The following is a 19,847-nucleotide window of genomic DNA, read 5'->3' on the forward strand; positions in this document are numbered from 1 at the left end:
GATTTGCCTGATTTTGCTGGGCTTTTCCTTCTCCTGCGTAATACTCTATTTTCCTTGCTTGTGCCTGAGCGTGGTGGTCCTGTCCGGCCGTGGACTGAAGGCACGACTCAAAGCACGACTTGGCCCGTTGTGGCGCTCAGCAGCTCCTGGTTGGAAACGAGAAGGTTGAAGAGTGTCTCGCGCTTTGAGGCTGTTGGAAGGGCTGCTGTTTCCTTGGAGGGAAGTGAAAGAGAGTAAGTTCTGTGTTTCTTTTTCTTTGGGACAAAGGGATTTTCTGCAGGGCTGCCGGCAATGCTGCTTTTCTTTTAGCGGGGATAGCTGGGGATAGAGAAGGCAGGTTCCAGAGAGCAAGGCAGCCTGCTCTTCCGGGGACATTCAGCTGAGTCGTGGTGTGACTGCGCCACAACCGTGTACCTTGTGTTTGTCACAAGAGGCAAAGGGGCTACTTTAAATTCAGTATCCAAAGCATAATAAAATTATAGCAGTCCTAGGAGTTAGGTGCAAGTGTTCTTGGGAAAGAAAATATTAATCTTTTTTCTTTTAAGCTTTACTTGGAATATTTGTGACTGGTAAAAACGATGTGCCCTTTCCATCCCTTCAAGTGCCAGACATCATTTCTTATGTTTAGCGCAACAAAGTCACTAGAGGGCACTCTGCCTCCTCCCATCATTCCCTCACCAGCTGTCACATTTAATTCACTTACACAGCTGTGTCATATCTGCCACGATTCTTAAAATACTTTGCTGACTGATAAGGAGTTGCCGCTAAATCTATATTTGAGCAGCCAATTTGGGTTGGTCTTCAGATTTGCTTTCCAAAATGAGGAGAATGCTGATTTCGTTAGGGCTGCCCTGCACTCCATTTGGGACCACATACAGAGCTGTAATAATGGGGACAGATTTTCTGTCCTTTGGGAGTCATTGAGGAGCAGGGCCTTGGCAGTATCCAAATTCTTTAATCTTTCAGAGGCCTTGTAATATCACTCCTGTTAAAATGAAAGACATGTAGTAGTAGCGAATAGCCTGTTTGTTCCCAAGAGCCAAATCTTGCAAGGATCAGAGAGTCAAAACCTTGCCTCAAACCACAGACTAAATCTGCCCCTTAAATAGGAATGCCAGTGTGAGTTAATGTGAGAGAAAGCAATTGGAGTATATGAGCTCTCCATTAACAAAGACATGGAGGAATGGGCTGCTCCCAGCACGGGTGAGGGAAGGTATCAGGATACTTCAGCCTGAGGGGGGAAAAGTGATACACCACCCCCAGAGCCAGGAGAATGTCCAGACTATACCCATCAAGACTGCAGAGTGCTTGGGAATCACCATGTATCATTTTGAGTAACTTAAGAATAGAATCAAATGAGAACATGATTTAGAATTTTTATCTTGCACTGAGTCATTTCCATATTGAAGCAGAGAAGGGGAAACAGGAAAGGGTCTTAATAATCAGCGGTGGCCTTTCATTCTGTTCTCCTTCTCAGAATAATGGCATTGCCAGACCCTTTCTGTCAGGCATTACTCAGCGCTTGAGGTCTGATGTCATCCCATTATCTGCAGCAGCCTGCCAGGGGGAGGGGGAGGAGACAGCAAGGGTGCTGCTGATGAAAGAAAATAAACTTTGGCTTTACACTGCTTGACTGGAGTGCAGTGACACATTTCCTCACTCTGTCTTCTCCTCTTGGCTAGCATTTCTGTCCTTTGCTGAAACTTCGCTCTGAACAATGCGGTCTCGTAGCCAAAGTTCTCTAGGCGGTTTATAACGGCTTGTGAATATTAGTAATTGCGTTTATGGATAGGTTGTCTAACTGTGCAGCATCAATCAGGTTAAGCAGCACCCTGAACAGAGTAAGTGTCTAGGAGGCCCATAGGGGGCTCTTACAGCCACCAGAACTAGGCGTGGTTCTTAGGGAAAAAATAAATCTTTGTGAACATGAGAGAGTGAAAGTGCCTCTGCTAATCCCTGGCAGGTGGGTCACCCTCTAGAGACTGGGAACCGTTCACCCCGCTTCTTGTAGCATCCAGTTGAGGGACAGACACTGCAGGATGTACTGTTATATGGGGTTGGACTTAACTAAGCTACAGGTCAGACAGCTCTTTTTTTAGAAGAAAAGAGCAAATGGCTTCCTGGAGCAGACTCCTGTGCATGTATAGAAGGCCCTCCCTATACTATTCATGGAAAGCAGGTGGGACTCAGCCCCTGCCCCTCATGTGTAATACTCCTTAAGTATTTGAATGGAACCAAATAATCTCACAGGGAAGGAAACCAACTGTTCCAGGTTTGACTGCTGTTGCCACCTTGCTTAAAAGGAGATGATCCATCTTGGTTTCCTGACAACTTCAGAACTGAAATTCTATCCAGCCAGACAGTTGGCAGCCAGCTGGTGTGAAAATAACCCGTCTCCTCAATGGAAATGGTCATATGGAATCCTCACTCGGATTCCTCTGGGCTGCTTCTGTGATCTGTGATACTTTGGAAGAAGGCCACTTGACTAGCTCATCTGCTGCACTGGCCAGCCTTGTCTCTGACACGCTAGGAGGTCTACAATCAGACTCAGCACCAACACTAGAGAAAGGGACAGGTTATTCTCAAGGAGCAAGAAGCTTTGTTGTTACTCTTGGCTGGAGGAGGTGTTGGCCCCTGCTAACTAACCCCGACAGTGTCTTCCAGATAAGGCTTCCGAATGCGACATTCACGTTAGACAGCTGAGGGCGGTGGGCTCTGGCTGGCTTCTTGGCAAGAGCAGCCACCCACCTCTGGTTCTGGCCTTCACACCATCATGGGTTCTGTTTTTCAGGTTTGGATGCCACCACAAGCCAACATGGAACTGAGATCAAACATTCCATGCAGAAGTGCCACGGCAGGACTTGGATGACGCAGCAGGCCAAGAATGTTGGAAAACCCCACCGTGGCTTGTCGTGTCATGTCATGCAAACCTTCTGTCTCTGCACAGGAGAGTCCCTGCAGTGCCCACAGGAGCCCTGGCAATGAGAGCCCTTTCTTGCCTTCGTTCCCAAATGTATGCTAGCTGTACCTAGAATCTGTCGGCCCGGTGCAACCAGAGTCCTTGGTATGGCCAGGGGGTCTTGTCACCATCATCTGTGAAGTTGGAGAGGAGGATGGCTGGAACCTAGCTGAGTCTGAGGAAGGAAAGGCTCGTTCACGGATTGTTATGGAGGTCCAGACAAGGTGACCTCCCACTGGTTGGATGCTGTGCAAACCGAAGAATGGACTAGATCGGCCTTTGGCCTCCCTGCTCACCTGCCCATGTTTTCCCATGGCTGCTTCTGGCTTCTTCCATACCACGGAAAGCCTGTGGTGAAAGGAAGTGGGGACTAGCTGCAGGATGGCAGCTTCCGTACACGGCTTCGAGAGTGCCATCACTCTGCCGCATTTGCAGGATATAAGGTGGAGTACAGATGGTGACTCTTTCCACTCTTAACCTTCCCGTGTTTTCTGGTTGCAGCAAATCTGCTGAGGAAAAAAGGAAGGACCTGGCTGTTCGAGGAACCCTGCATCCGGAGCACCCTTTGATACAGGGAAATCATGTAACTCACATTCCTCATGGCACAGCCATGAATGTAGTCTCTCGCTATCCCAATAAAGTTCTCTGGAATCCAACCGTGGCGTTCTCTTACCAAGCACTGAATGTTTCTTGTGGCCTGTGCTTGGATTTGTGTGGGTCTCCTGTTCTCTAGCCCCACTGAGGCTGGCTGCTGGTGTTGGCCAAGGGCTGGGCTCCTGGAACTCGTTCTGGCCCAGCTGGCAAACGCTCTGTGAGCGCTGGGCACCTGCTGCCAGGCTCCGTGCAGCCCTCTGCCTGTTCTGCTCCCCAGGGCATGTGTGGTGCAGCTGAGCAGGCTAGCCCCTCCCAGAGTCCAGGCATACTGGGGTGGGATTCCATTCCAGTCTAATCTCTGCTTCACAGCTGCGCTCTGACCTCCAGAAAGCTCTCGCCCCCACCTTTCCAGTCGCACGTTGGGACAGAAATAGATACTTAGGATGCTGATTCTGGGGGTGGAAGACGCTTCCCTGCCACCATCAGGTTGGCCTGTGGAAGCCGGCTGTCCCCTCCTGTGTCACTCAGTGCAGCCTCTGGGTAAATGACCACCTGGCACCCTTGCAGCCAGTTTTCGGGCTAAGACCAGGGCCACAGCGGGCCTGTCCTCTTGCCAGCTCTTGCACTCCCCTTGCTTCCTGCTCCTTCATCGCCTTCCCCTGAAGGGGACTTGTAATTACAGAGGGCCAATCTTACAGGAGGATCGTCATGTTTACTGCTTGGAAATTGCTGTTTATGGATGCCAACTAAGGTTCTTTTTGGGTTGCTTAGGCACATAGAGATCTTTATTTTTGTCCTCTGCCTGCCTTTTATCTCCTACCGAGATCCCTGTCGACCACCTAGCTTTCACTGGGACAGACACTGCTGAAAGTAGTCAACAGGACAATTTCTGTATAATCGCCAGTCTTTCCCTGGCTCCCAGGGAGACAGAAAGGTCCTTTCTTTTACTCTGGCACAACTTAGAACGGACACAAACACATTCTTACTTGGGCACCTCGGGTCCCAGGCAGCGTGGCCACCAAATCTCCACGGAATAAGGTCCCATATAATCTAAATGGGCACAATCTAAAGGAGGCAAGAACTTGTCCCGGCTCTCCCTAGCAGCACTGGGGAAAGATGGCCTTGGCTCTGGTGGTGGCATCCCTCTCACTCTGCTGAGTGTGAGAACATACGAGTGCTGGGACATGCTGGATCCGACCAAGTGCCGTTTTGCTCAGCATCCACTATCACATAATGGCCAGCCAGGTACCCCAGTGGGAAGCACACCAGGCTGAATGTCCTTGCCAGACACACAGGAGGCCTTTGTGATTACCTGGGTTCAGGTGATCTGGGAGCAGAAGGGATGCTGTTTGTCATGATAAGGGCACAGGCAAGCCTTGTAGGTTTTGCAGGGAAGAATCGCAGGTGAGAAACTGCTGTCTGCAAGCTTTCCTTCGCATTCGTACTTACATGCAACATCTAGGCCACCCCACAATAGAAGTTGAATAGGGAGACATTTTTCTTCATCATGACACTAGATCCCACAGGGGTCACCTTATGAAGCTGATTGGTGGGACCCTCTGGAAGGTATTCTTTACACAGGACAGAATTAAACTCTGGAATTAGCACAAGATGTTGGGAAGGGCCACTGATTTGGATGGCTTTAAAAGTGGCATGGACAGATTCATGGTGGCTATCAGTGACCCACTGCTAAGGCTGAGGGCTGCCTGCAGCATCAGAGGCACCAGTGGCTGGGGAGCAGAGCGAGGTGGTGGCCACTCATGTCCTGCTTGTGGGAACCCCGCAGGCTGCTGGCTGGCCACTGCCAGAAGCGAATGCTGGCTGGGGGAGCTTAGTCTGTTCTGGCACGTTGCAGGTTTTCTTATGTTCACAGTTTGTGTTTGGGGTCACCTTGTATCAGATGGGCCCAGCTTGCCGCAGTGAGCCATTTGGGTCCCTGTGGCAGGAGAGGAGACCTTGCAGCAATGGAAGCAGCTGAAGAAGCCGCCATGCCCCCCCCCCACCCTTCTCCCTGGGATCTGACACGAAATGCAGCAGGGACCAGAGCGGTCCCAGAACAGGGAAGGAACATCTGTTGTGGGCTCCCGCAGTGTCTGCGCAACCTGAGTCCTCGCCAGCTTGCCTGCTCCCCTTGCCTCGACCCCCTCTCTGCCCCTGATGGACAGCTCCAACAGCACATTCCAGAGAGCTGCCCTGCTCCCCACAGCTGATGGATTTTTAATCCATCTCCATGGAGTCCAGTCAGAGGTGAGGGGGCCCCTTCTGATCTTCAGTTTCTGTGGCTGAGACTAAACCCCTCAGCCGCCTTTTCTGGGGCCTTGTGCTGGCAACAGCTGCAAACGGGGAAGGACTTCGCCTGACGGAGGCATTGTAGGAGCAACTGCAGCAGAATGGGAATGCCCCTCAGCTTAGAGGGAGGCCTTATTATAGAGTGAAGGCCGAGGGGTCTTTCTTTTCTGGTTCCACTATAGATCGGCATCTCCCCCCTTGATTTATAGCCCACTGCTGCTCAGGCACATCATACCAATTGCACCCAAAGGTGCACATGCAACAGTGGTGAAGGGGAGCCTCGTCTCCGGAAGGTTCACGACAGAAGGATGGATCTATACAACTTTCACTGGCATCGCAACCCAAAGGGAGCAGCTCTGCAGGAGTCTGAAGGAGTCAACTCCTAGAAGGACAGTTTGAAAGCTGGATTTCTTAGCTGAGAGAAAAGGCGATTAGGAGAAGACAGGCAGACACTTTGCAAATATTAAAAAATGTTTGAAGCAGGCTTCCCCTGATTTGGCAGAAATGGAATAAGGTGAAGCAGAGCCTCAGAATTTCAGGATGGGAGTTCCAATTTCAGTAGGCTCTTTTTGCTGAGGTTTTCTGTTACTAAGGACCTTTCTGCTCCACTCGGCCCGTTGCACATTAAAATCCTGGGGATTTTAACTTATGCAGTGCAGTCCCATCTCTCATCACGGTAACTCTGCTGTTTTCAGGGATCTCACTTTCAGCAAGCAGTTGAAGCACTCGGGTAGTGCGTCTGGGGAATACTGTCCTCCTCCAGGTAGCGCATCCACTGCCGGGGCACAGCGCTTCCCAGTCCGACTTTCACCCTTTAAATAGGACACGTTAGATTTGCATTTTGATCGTGCTTCACCTCCGCAAAGTTGTCCTGGTGTAGGACTGAGGCACGCCTCACACAAATGCTCTTACTCCTCCGACATCAGAGTCTCGCATTAAGGCTGCTTCAGTAATTTTGTCATGCACTCATTGAGAACTCACGTGCTCAATGCATAAATGAGATCATCTCCTAATTTCTGAACTCTGCCATTCACCAAAATGGAACAAGCAGCCAACGAAAAAGTGAATTTGTCTGGAGGGGGCTGAGATTTTAGGAGAAGGAAAACAAATCCTCCAGACAATGTTGTCATTTACATTTTCGTTGCACTTCATTTTTTCCTCCTCCTTGACATTCCTCGAGGGCTGCGGGAATCCGCCGGGCACATTCCACGCTTCACCATGGCCCTCCCTCCCTCCTTCAAGGGGCCTCCATTGTTCGCTGTCTTTGGGAGTGAAGCGGTGTGCTCTTGGGGGAGCTGGAAGAAAGAGCAGGCTAATAAACAGAACTTTTCTCACAGGCACAAGCATTGCATCAAGGGAGAAAATAGCAGGATGCAAAACTCATTTAGCTGAAAAGAGATTCTCATCTTTTATATTTAGAACCCCCAGAGGAGTCTGGGATGGGATTGCGGTGTGTGCGTGTGCGTGTTCGCTTCTCTTCTCTACCCGCCCCCCATCTAGCCTTATAAGGCCTGTAAATTTTGGGAGTTGTGCTGAATGAGGTAATTGCACTGAGGTCATCATTTCCCCCATGCCTGGTCTCACTCCTTCCCCCCTCCCCGCCCCCCGAGTTGCTTTGTGCGGCCTCCATTGAAACAGCTATTGCAGGCCAGCCTAGAAGGGAACAAAGATCTTAATTGTCTGGACCTAAGCCAGGCAAGGGCAGAGAGGCAAAGGGAAGCATCAGTTTGTGGGTACATGAAAGGCGGCTTCATCTGCAACGTGGGGATGCCGATATGCCCTTGGGTGGGACGGATGGACAGATGAACGGACTGGCAAGGCGTGGTGGAGGCCGGCGTCTCCCTGCACCATGTCCAGCCGGCAAAGGCAGACAGGGACGCATTCATGGCGACCACTCACCAGGTTCGGAAACCCCGATCTCCTTCTACCAGGGGTTGGTGGTTGTGACACAGGTTAGTCCTGAATAGCATCCTCAAGCTACAGATGCAGTGCCTAAAACTGGGGTGCAGGAGATGATTGGGGATCTCAGGCTATAGAGCTGATCCACCATCTAGCCTGAATCATGAACACGCACCTTTTCGCTCGGTGTAAATGTTGCCACTGCATGGTGCTGCTGTTGCTGCTGCAGTTTGGAACCTGAGAATTAAACTCACACACTCCTTTCTCTCCAGAAGAATCGTTCAGTCTGAGGGCAGGTTTGCCAGTGTGTGTTGCAGTTGTAAGTTCAAAAGCGCACAACTGTTGATGGCTTCCATAGGCATGCCCACCTCCTCAGCACTCCACGATTCCATAGCCCAGGCACTCCAGCCGCTCACAAATTAGATTATGTGTGCTCCAGCGCTCGCATTTAACAAGACCCAACTGCCTGTTCTGGCATATAATGGTTACACAGACAATAAAGAAGCTTAGATTTGGTCCACTGGCTTCTTGTCACAAAAAGGGAGTTTTCAATTAATTTCTAGGGTCTGCTTGGTACATTTTAGTTTGAGGGACAGAAAGCTTCCCCATAAAAAGCAGAATGGGGTTTCTTCTTGCTTCTAACATGGACGGCAAGCATTTATTCCATACACTTGAAGTTTCTGCCCTTTGGTTGGTGGGGCACCTGTGGATGCCCAGAAACCTGCAAGGAGGCCCATGCCCTCCCCTCCCATCTTCATGACGGACGTTTGTGAGTGCTGGACGAGAACAGTTGACCTTCCCAGATGCTCCTGTGCGTGGCAGTTCAGAGGCGTTCTCAGAATAGCTCATCAGTATGTAGGCAATCCCAGAGTACGGGTTCACTTAACCTATTCAGATCTCTCACATGAGAAGACGGCCATCTGAGAGTAAGATTAAATTCTTCACTGTTGAGCCAAGACAGAGAGTTTCTATTTCCAGCAATCATTCTTTTAGCCAAGATCTGCCTATTGTTTCTTTCACATAAAAATCTAGGCATGACGATCTCAAATGCAATGTTTATGCAAGCATCGATCCCAGCGCCATATCCACTCAACATGCCCTTAAGTCAAGCCTTCTAAGGATGCTCCTGGGGCCATTTCACGATTGAATTCCCTAATTGGGCAGCGGGGTTTGCTGCACCCAGGTGGCAGTCCTTCGGAGATTGTTGTAGCGTTCACAAGGCCACGAAGTGTGAGGATGGAGGACCAGATGTGGGCTACTGAGCTAAGACCCTTGCAAGGACCCTGGGACCCTCTTTCCTCACAGACCCTCCTCCTCCTCAGTATGGCTGCTGCCCACTGCCCAGAGGGCTTCCAGACCAGCTTCGCTTTCTGGGTGTGTGCAGTCCAGCCCCATTTGCCAGACTGCCCTGTGTCTCCATGATAAATAGGCTCCCCCCTTCATCCTGACCCTTCTTTTCCTTCTGCCCACCCCAGGGATTCCTTTAGCCCTGTTCTCCCAGTCCATCACTTCCTGCAGCACTCCTGCTTCCCCTTCTCCACTTTCTACAGCGTGGAGTGTGACACGTGGCCATTCGGTTCCGTCTCGTCCCCTTCTCTCAGCATTCGGTGCTTAATCTCTTCAGGAATGTGTGCTGCTTTTCCTCCATGCCTCCCTTTTTAGGTTCTCTAGCTTCTGACAGGGGCATGGAGCAGCTACGCCCAGCACTGCCTAAGGCTTCTTTCAGCAGAGCAGAGTGGTCTTGAATACTCCCACGTGCCTGTCAGCTGGGACCCTCCTCTCCTCTCCCCGGCTCGGCTCGGCTCGCAGTAGCAGCAAGAAAAAACACGCCCGCGTGACCATCTGGCCACATCAGTGCATAAGAACCGGATGGCTCACTCATACCCGTCAGGGCTACTGCTTTCCTGATGAGCCCAGGGCTCACCTTCAGCAACACCCTGCGCGACGTCTGTGGAGCTGGCGTCTTCCTGTCCAAGTACTGAACCAGGTGTGAACAAGAGAAAAGCTGCTTAGCCAAAGCAGAGGTTCTGCTGGCGCTTCAGTGCTCCTTTCAGGCACTGCAGGCCGAATGGCCAGGGTGCCCCATGAACCAAAAGACTTGAGTCAAAGAAAACGTAATGGCCAGGATGCGCCGCACCAGCCAGGGAGAGAAGGCAGCTGAAGTTTATGCAGGCCAGCAAATGTCAAGGCCTTTGGACCAAGGCTTGCTCTTGATTAAAGAAGGAAGGCTTTTCTTTCTGCTTTTGTACTTCAGGCTCTGTAGTTTGCCCTTAAAAGGCTCCTCTGTGTCTGGAGAACATGAGCTTATCAGGCCTTGGCTCCACTATTCTCCATGAGGTAGGAGAGTTGGCTGAGTCTCATGTGCTGCCTTCAAGGGAGTCGTGTGAGTGGTAGGCAATGCCAGCCTCGGACTGCAAAGCCCCAGAGCAAGAGCTCTGGGCTGAGCCATGGGCGGACCAGACTTTCAAAAAAGTCCTGGTAGCCTCACAGTCTTCTAGTGTTATGAGGGAAGGACAGAAAAATGGCTGTTCATCCAGTTTCGTGGGATTATCACATCTTCTAGTGCTTTGGGAGGAATGACGATGATGCATTCGTGCCGTCTATATTTGATCGGTCTCTGTTGTTTTCTCAGCTGCCTAAATTTCAGACCCCCCCCCCCCCAAATATAGCCCATCTATCCAAAGCAAGGCCCCACACATACCGCCGTGCTCCTCTGCCTCGCAGCCGGCCGGGCTTCACCACAAGGGCAGAGCCGGCTTTGTCTCGTGCCCACAAAGCCCGCCCTGCCCTGCCCTGCCCTCCCATGACTCAGCAACGTCCGCGCAACAAGCAACTCTGCGTAGGGATGCCTTGCTGGGCAGCGCCAGCAGTGAGTGGCTTGGCACGAGGGGCTGCTTTACCGGAGCCCGGCGTCTCTCTGCAGGAAGGGAGCCCAAGGAGCTCTGGCTCTCGGGCCTGTTACTGCCTTTCCGAAAAGGCTGAGACAGTAACAGAGAGGCGGACGAGCAGCCCCCGTGCACCTTCGTAGAGCACCCTTGCTTCTCAAAACACGTCTCCAGCTCCAGCGCTGACAAATGTGGGGGCTCTCGATGTCGCTGAGCACACCAAGGAGCTCTGCAGGCTCCGGGCAGAGGCCTCTGGCTTCCGGCCATGCCCTCCCGCAGGGCCAGCCAGGTGCCCCGATGGGGAGCCCGCAAGCAGGCCCCGAGTGCAGCGCCTGCCAGTGAGAGGGGATGTTTAGCCATCATGGCAGAGCTTCGATAGCCATGTCCTCCTTGGAGAAACGCTTGGCGGGGGGCAGGCAGCTGCAGAAGCGACGCCAGCTGGAAGGCCGACGGTGTGTATTTCGTGCACCAGTGCCTCGCTGTGCTACCGGCCCACCCGATCTGTGATTAGGGAAAAAACCTCCACTCTAATCAACCAGGCTCAGAGCAGAACCCACCCATCAATTTTCCACTGCTGCTTTGACTGGATGTGAGACAGAGGCCGTTCTGGTCCCGTCCCCTCATTCCTTGCACTATCCCAGGGGCTAGAATCGGTAGGATTTGCTCCTACTTTTCAAAATACCTCTGTCCTCAACAGGGCTGATGAATCTATTGCATCAGCCAGGCACGTATCTAAGGCTCTCCATCAGGGATCCATTCTGGTCCTCACTACAATACCTACTCTTCTTTCTTCCATGCTAAAGTCATCACTGGCTGCTTTCCTGGGAGAGGGAAGGGCGTCCAGCTGCCCCCATTTGGAGATGCAAATACCCTTCTTTTTGCTGGCATTCGGGATCTGCGAATCACATCACCCTCCCCCCACCTCGCTTCCTGTCTTTTCCTTCCCTTCTGTGCTTTTCCTAGCAAGCTACTCATCTATCGGTCTGCTGCAAGGCAGGCTGCAGCCCTCTCCGGAAAGCACCAGTGCTCCTCCAGCCTGTACTGGCCTTTTGCGCAGCTGGAGTCCTGCTCATGCTGGATTCTTCGTGGGGAGGAAGTGTACTCTGCAAAGCGCAGCAGCAGAACCATTTGTGGGGAAGAAAGTTGTGAGAATTCAGGCCAGTATTTAAAGACGGGCTGTGCACCCGCAAGGCATACATACCTTTTTGAGTTTTGGGTTGCCGTGGCTGGGCAAGCCCAAAGAAAATCAATCCCCCTTCTAAAGCAAGACAGATATTTTGAAATTGGTGGGAAATAAATTGCTTTATTAGCTTATAAAGGAGGCAGAGAAATAGGCTTCAGACAGTTTGTCACGTTGGTTCTTTTGAAGAAGGCACTGCAGCAGAATTTAAAATTTAAAAGTACCACAGCTTAAGTGTAGGAAAACAATCCCCCCCTCAAACACACACACACAAATTTTGTCTAACATTTGGATAATTCTGCCCAAAACTTCCTGCAAATTCCCTCATGCTGTGTTTTGTCGGGACTGGAGCTCAATTCAGTGTCTAAGAGCATAATTAAATCTGCGCTTAGACATATTACAACAAAACCAACATTTTGCTGCCTAAACCCTATAGTAGATTTTATTTATTTGCACTCAGAACCCAGTTCATGGTTTCAGGACTTACATCTGGTGCTCAAAAGATGGAGCTTGCCATCAAAAGCCATCCGTGTTTCAGGGATGGGAACACGTTGCCCAGCGCCAAGCAAGGGAGCGGCAACACCCATCGCCCAGCTGCCTGCTCTTTTTGGAGCTGAAGCCCACTATTTTGGGGCTGCTCTGTGTGGCTCCATCCACCCCGCTGCCTCCCTCCTCCAACATTAGTGGGTTATAAAGTGCCCCTTCTCCTCAGTTAAGCTGAGTGGAAACACACCAGCCACGGCCAAACCAAAAGTGCTGGTGACTTGCATGGCGCTGGCATCAAACGTTTGAGTGGAACCGAGGAAGGAGCTGAATCAAGTAATCTGGGAGTCCTCCCAGAGTCCTTTGCTGGGCCACTAAAGATGCTGCAGGTAACATGCTCTCAGATCATGTGATAGGGCAGGTCTTGGGTTGCTCTACCCTGTTTCAGAGCCTGCTCATTGCTGAGTCCGATGCCCCCCCTCCCCAAACTCGATCCCACAATCATTAGTTCCTAATGAAACAGCAGATCATGAGCCATCTGGGGAGGCAGAAGTCTAGAAGTCACGATGTGGGCAGAGAATGTGCCAGCCTCTCGAAGAGGAGAGGACTTGGTGCAAATTGTGGACTTGTCTGTCCCATTGTAGATTAATTAGAAAAATATTATTGCAAGTGAACTGCTGCAGGGCACCTGAGCTTTGATAGGAAGAGGCATCCATAAGGCACATGTGCTCTTCCGGCCACCGCAGGATGGCCAGCGAGGGTTGCAAGGATGACCTGGTGGGGCTCCCAGTCGTACCAGTGAAACTGGGACAACAGACCTTCACACCAGACTGTCTTCCAAGGCTTGGCTGGGTTGGATATCCCAGCCATGCTATCGGCCCAAAGTCAGTGGCAAGGACTTTGAGGCTCAAATTTTTAACAGGTGCACGAACAGATATATTAAGAGCAATACGCTGGGCACTACAATTTGGAATTTTAGAAACTTTCCTTAAAAACAAAAGCCCTGGAATTGCTGAACATGGGGCAAGCAGTGTTGCTGTTCTTAAATTACAGAAATTGTGTAAAAAATGTGTGCTTATGCACGCATGCACAGACAAACAAGAAATGGACTGGGGCATTTGAAACGCTGTTAGAGAGAGAGGGATGCTATTGTCATTAATTCACATTGATACCGAGATCTGGAGTGCATCTTAATTCCCAACAATGCGGAGTCCCAAACCTGTCCCCCATGCCCTGGGACAAGCGGTAAATCAGGGAGAGAGGCCACTGCTTGTCATTCCTTCCTTTAGGAGTGAAGCAGTCTAGATCAGCAGCTTTCTCTTAGCTGGTCTAGTCCATTTCAGGACCTTGCTGGCTTTTAAGTGTCCAAGAAATGGCAGCAATTAAGGAGATAAAGCAAAGAGGCCATCCTTTGCCCCCGATCCAGAGACTGGCTGTGCCACCCCGACATTACCTTTGTGGCAAATGACACGTGCTTCCATGGCCTGCCAGCCCAGAGAAAGATTCTCCTGTGTACAACTGTATTTACTAGGCTGCACAAACAAGGGAAGGATGCTATAATCAAGATAAGATGATCCGCAGTCCTTGGTGATGGGATTGCCTTCTATAACCCGGTCTTAGGAGCTGCTGTAACAGCCACGAAGTACCAAAAATGGCACTTGCCAGGCTTTTTGGCCTCCCACACTGTGGCCTTCTTGTGGTATTTCACGCCACGCCGACGGTTCCAGGATTGTGAGTTCCAGTGTAAAAGGATGTGAAAGCTGGCATCACGGCAACCTGGATGCCAGTAACTGACAACCTGTTCCAGCAGCAGAGGCTTGACTGTCCCTCTCCCAAATACTTGGTAGCACTTATGGAGAACGTGATTATTCCTAATTAAACCCAACCCTGGTGCTCTCTTGCTGTGTCTGACAAGGCACTGGATCCTCATTTAAACAAACTTGTTAAAAATAACCACCACAACGTGTTAAGGGGGTACATAGTCTATCTAATCAAAGCTTTTGATTGTCAATGTGACTGCCTATTTTTAATTTTTATTGGGAGGTGAGTAGCTAGATGAGGAGCAGGAAGATGATGGGGGGTGGAAAATTTGACCCCACTGAGCCGTAATGATCTCGTTTGCCTCAGGCAAGAGTGAACTGTTGGGGAATATTATTTCGGTTGTTTTCTGAAGATCACAGTTCATCATCTTCCGGTTGGAACTTCAGGTGTTGGCTAGACTCCAGGGAGAGTATTTCCTCTCTGAACTGTGGTGGGTTGATAATTGCCTCCATTTCAGCACCCTTTCCTTTCACACAGCTAGTCTGCATTATCTCGGCAAATCGGTTTTCATTAGCTCCTGTGGTCTCCAGCCCTTTTTGGTCCAGAAAGGGTTCCACAAGAACTTCAGCACTGACTTCTTCAGCTCTTGGTTCTTCCTCAGTTTGAGATAGACTCTGGCTTACAGTCTCCACCATGGAGAGGTCATCTGGCTCCTCTTTGTGGAACTGTTGGGTGATAGTAACCTTTTTGATTAATTCTTCTCTGGAGCTGCCAACATCATTTTCCATGTCGCCAGGGAAATGCTCGATGCCGTTCAGTATCTCCTTAGTGAAATCTTGCATCCCGTTAGCATTGTTTTCGACCCACAGATGACTGGGTCCTGTTGAGTTTCTGGCACTGAGGGAAGAGCTTTCTGGAGCCTCCGTAAAAATCTGGGATTCGCCTCTATCTGATGATGGAATAGAAACATACTGACTCTTCTCTTCTAGAGAACGGCCCACTTCTTCTGCTGTTGCGGTCAGCTCAGCCTCAACATGGTGCTCAGCTGCCTTGATCAACTCTTGGTTAAACTCTAGAGCTTGTTCCACAATTTCCAGGATATCGGAATCTTTCATACTGTCTACGGAAATGCTCAGAGCTGGCCCTGGCAAAGGATCTGGGCAATCTGTGCCACTCGGATCAGCCTCAGCCTCAGCCTCAGCCTCCTCTCTCTGTTGAGAGGGATCTTCTGTTCCACAGCCTTCTAGATCAGAAATCTGTAGGGAATCACGGGCATGTGGCACATTCCCATCCTCCTCATATGACAAAACGTCGGATTCTACAACGCCTGTTTCACCACCCAGGGACACGTCTCCTTCCAGTATTACTTCTCCCAAGTCAGCAACACTGGTGAGAGGAGAAACTTGACGTGGACCTTCGGCCTCTTTATTAACTTGGTCACTCAACTCCAGCGGGCCATCCTTTCCCTCAGTATTGCTGGAAGCCTGGAAAACACTGTCCTTCTCTGACTCCCAGGCAGAATCAGTCCCAGCTTCTTCATCCTGCACCTGCCCTATGAGCTCAGCGTCCTTTCCCATGTCATTCCCTTGCTGGAAGGTTTCCGTGGGCTTTGTGTCAGTTTCTGCATCCAAGGGTATAGGATCCAGTGCAAAGCTGTCTTCCTCACTTGCCCTCTCATGTGCCGCTGCGAGCAGCTCTTTGTTATCACTAACGAGCTCTGATGTTTCAGTTTCGGCCTCCTCTAAGTATTTTGAAGTTGGAAGCTCCTTTGCACCAGAGGTGTCCTGGCTGGAAGCTGCTTCTGCGCTGCAGCTCCTTTCCACGGTGCTGTCTTCCTCTTCATGGTCACACGCTTCTGCTTGAGGGCTGACGGAAGGGTCTTCCTCAGATACCTGCCGCGTGCCCTCTAAGGACACAGGGCTGTCTTTGATTAAGAGCAGCACTTCTGCAGCCTCTGGACTCTCTGGCAGGGATTGTGAATTCCCAGGCACAGCCACCGTCTGCCCATCATACAGATGCAGCGGTGTGTGGTCTGGCAAGGTTTCCTCCAGCACAAGGTGCCTGCCACTTTCTAGCCCCCTTTCAGCCCCATCTCTCTCACAGGTGGCATTTGGCGAGGTATCCAAGGATTCAGGGGAGTCTGCAGAGCCAGCGTAATCACTTGGTGACTGGTCGTAGCTTGTATCGGCGTGGCCCTGGGCTTCAGGCTCGCCGATCGTGTCGCTCTGTGCTCCAGAGAGAGCCTCCAACTCTTCGCTAATATCCTGGACTGGGCTTTGCTCCAGGTGTGCTGCGTGCCGGCTTTGGAGGGGCTCACTGTTTCCAGTGCTGACTGCTGCTTCTGCATGGTGTGCACCAGTCCTGAACCGTCCGGCTTCAGAGCACCGGGGAAGGTTATTGCTGTCCTGCACAACATTAGTACTGAGGTGGCCTGCTGCTTCCTCCATCTCCAAAGTGCCTGTTCTCTCCTTGTTTTCCCCCTCTGCGGCTTCTGTGCTTGTCGTCAAATCTTCTCCTTTCAGGACATCCCCCTCAGCCCCATGAGGAGCCACGGTGCTCTCTTCACCACTGTCCACCTCCTGCTTTACCAGCACTTCTCCTTGGGATGCCTCTCCTCTTCCTTGTGTTTGCCCTTCCGTTGAGGACTCCAGATGCAGCACGTTCTCCACATTCACATCTTGCGAAGCAACGTTGGGCTCATGTGCGCCATCTTGTGCGCGGACTGTCTCCAGGCCTTCCTTCTTCATGGGATCCTCATCTCCCAAAGCACTCTCTTCTTTATGTCTGAAAATATCTTCTCCCACCTTCCCCCCATCCTCTTCCTCAGAACCCCATCTTCCAATAGCTCTAGGCTCTTCTTCCAAGGTAATTTCTTTGTCTCTTGTGGAACTTTCGTCTGAGGAAAAGGTCTCTTCTACACTGAAGGACTCAGGTTCCAAGACCCTCTCTTTTTTCTCTTCCTCCAGTAAGGCAGAATCTGTCTTGCACAGCAGTGTTTCTTGTTCCTCAAACTTTTCCACCAGAAGGAAGAGGTTCTCCTGACAACTTTCTGCAGGCAAAGCTGTGTGGCTTATCGGCGACAAATTTTCGACTGTGAATCCTCTTTCTGTGTGCAGTAGCTCACTTCCCAGTATCTCTGCCTGCAAATCATACTCTTCGTTCTCCCTGGAAGGACTCCAGAGCTCTCGCCTTTCTTCATCCTCAGACAGATGAAGGGCTTCTGTGCTCATCACCTCCAGGTCCTCTGCCCCTCCATCCATCTCCTCGAGATACCCTCCTGCGGCGCCTGCGTGGTCACCGAGGTGGCTGCTGCCACGCTCCCACCTCTCTTCTTCACCTCTCGCAATGGCAGGCACATCTGGGCCCAGCTGACTTACTGATTCCGTACCTTCAGAAACATGCTCTGCGTCCTCTCTTGGCCCCATGTCCTGCAATGCAGGTGGCTGTTTGCCATGACTGCTCTCATTCCATTCTGAGGATCTTGCCTCTTTATAACTTTCCGTTTCTCCTGCAACAAGACGATCCTCTAGAACGTCCTCCCTGATCCTTTCTTGCTCTACCAATCCTGTTTCTAGTGGAGAGGGCAGTTCTGCATCACAAAATACCGCAACCTCTGCTGCTGGTGGTTCCTGCTGCTCACCACAGGCTTCACTGCCACCATTGAGCTCAAGAGAGTCCTCGAAGACTTTGATACTCCTCACTTGATCGATTGGTTGCTCATCTCCCATTTCGTCTCTGTGCACCTTCTGTGTAGCTCCTTCTAACACCCCAGTGCTTGGTAAAGAAGCTGCTCCATTTTCCTCTTCCATGGACAAAGAGTTGTCCGCAGGAATGCCATTTTGGGCTTCAACCATGTCGAACAATCTAGCTTCAAGGTGAACATCTCCCCCATTCACTTCTTTTATGGCCATTTCCAAAGCTTCTGTGACCAGCTGGCTGGAATAGGGCAAATTCTGGATTATGGTCTCTCCCGGTGGCTCTTCGCTGAGCTGCTTCTCCTCCTCCTCCTCTTCCTCCTCTTCCACTTCCTCATAAAATTCTCCCTCTGCCATTTGCTCTCTTACCATTTCAGTGGCAGTTCCATCTCTGTCTTCATCTTCTTTCTGGTATCTTTGTTCAGTGGTTGAACTAGGCTCTTCTGAGATGTCTGAAATTATGGGTCCGATGGAGCTGAACTTTGGGAGAGCCTCTTGCAAAAGCAACTGGGAAGCCATTTCATTTTTCGTGGCCATTACCACCTTGTGTTGCTGAGATGAGTCCATCTTAAACGCATCCCCATTGACAAAAGTTGGGGCATCCTTCTGAGGCAGTGCCGCATCAAAACTTTTTGTGGATTGGGATTGTAGGACTGTGTTGGTTTTTTGGAACTCCCTGGACACAGGGCTTTTGTTCTTGGAAGCAAGATCGACTCTGAAGGACTCGGTTTGATTTTTAAGTAACTGGGGTTTTGCATTTCCCTTCAGGAAGGTAATAGGGCTTGGCCTGAGATCTCTGGATCCCAGAAGCCCTCTGTCCAGTGAAATTGCTTGGAGTTTACTGTTACTTGCTTCCAGTTTCACATCTGCAGGTAGTACAAAGAAAGGGAGCATGATAGTCATTCATTAGGATCACATTGCAATTTTTAAAAATCTATAGTTTATTTGTATGAAATATTCATTTGTTCATTCATTCATTCACATGAACCATTTAACCTGTATCAACTGTTGACTGATCCTATGAATCACACCTTAAACCAAAGGTGGGCAGAAAGTATACTGGGATGAACTGGGAGACCTCTGGGTGACTTATAGCACAGGGTTTCTGAGTCCCAGTTGTTTAACAATAGCAAGCTTAACAAGAACACTTCCCCCACCTAAAAGAGGCTTCTGAAACTAAGAAAGGTTTGGGTAACCTGGTGTAAAAAGCCACAGTCCACTCCAGGTTCAACTTAGTTCCGGTACTGCAAAGACACCCCCAGCTCAAAATGTGCCCAGAGACACCCTGCTCTTAATTCCCAGTGAATGCTCTTTGCACCCAGCGCTTGTTGGTGGATCCGGAGCTCTAACAAAAAAGTAGATTGAACAAGCCTGCAGTTTGCATGCCCTCGGATGAATGAACTGCCGTCAGCCAAGTCTGCAACATTTTGCATATGAGATAAAAAACAATATTCCAATGTACAGCAAACCCCTGCTTTGTTTTTGTATTAAATACAGTCCGAGGTATGTCATCTTAGAAGAGGCATCCCGCCTCGACTTCCACAGAGGAGCAGGGCTGGCAAATGCCACCTGTGCTTTTTACGAATGTTTGCGCCAAACGTAATTTTTTAAAAAGTGTTTTAAAAAGGGTCACTCCTCATTTTGACATGTTGCCGGCCGTGCCAGGCACACAAAGGGCGTCGGGGGCCGAGCAGGCACGGTGCTGCTGATCCTGCTTCCTTACGGGGAAGCTCTCCACGTTTAAAAATGGAAATGACTCCCATAAAGTTCCCCTCCTCTGGGTTTTCTCCAGCCCACACTCGCTCCAGTCTCTCCTTCTCCCTCACCCCCCAGTACATACCTCTGAAACTACTGGGTAGCTTGAAGTCTGTCATTGGTATCTGCAGCCGTGTGCTTTCTGCCTCCAGAAGTGTCCTGAAACGCAAAATTTGAGGAAGGCAGATGGTTTGGTTTGTGTGTGTGCAGAAAATGTTGACGTTATCAGAGTTTTGCATTTTACCAGATCCTGCTGAAGAATGTAGACTCTAAAATGACATGCGACTCCTTTTGGCTAGTCAGCTTATTTCTAGTAGTGCAGGGTGCATTTTGGGGTGGTGGGGGGG

At 50.5% G+C, this 19,847-nt stretch overlaps 1 protein-coding gene and 1 long non-coding RNA gene across 2 annotated transcripts; one reads left to right on the forward strand and one right to left on the reverse strand.

Annotated features, from left to right (window-relative positions):
- The first annotated feature begins 6 nt into the window (after nucleotides 1–6).
- LOC123019616 lies at nucleotides 7–3,615 on the forward strand. Its single transcript, XR_006413942.1, has 2 exons — nucleotides 7–233; nucleotides 2,792–3,615. It is a non-coding gene; the product is annotated as an uncharacterized LOC123019616 (long non-coding RNA).
- An 8,294-nt stretch (nucleotides 3,616–11,909) lies between these two features.
- Nucleotides 11,910–19,754, reverse strand: NES (nestin). The gene is made up of 2 exons (XM_044422624.1): nucleotides 19,586–19,754; nucleotides 11,910–18,611 (listed from the first exon to the last, which is right to left on the reverse strand). Exons 1-2 carry the CDS (start codon nucleotides 19,737–19,739, stop codon nucleotides 14,464–14,466), a joined length of 4,302 nt encoding a protein of 1,433 aa, XP_044278559.1. The 5' UTR covers nucleotides 19,740–19,754; the 3' UTR covers nucleotides 11,910–14,463.
- Between the last annotated feature and the right edge of the window lie 93 nt (nucleotides 19,755–19,847).

Source organism: Varanus komodoensis, unplaced genomic scaffold (genome assembly GCF_004798865.1).
Source record: "Varanus komodoensis strain SLA01 unplaced genomic scaffold, ASM479886v1 scaffold132, whole genome shotgun sequence".
Lineage (NCBI taxonomy): Eukaryota > Metazoa > Chordata > Lepidosauria > Squamata > Varanidae > Varanus > Varanus komodoensis.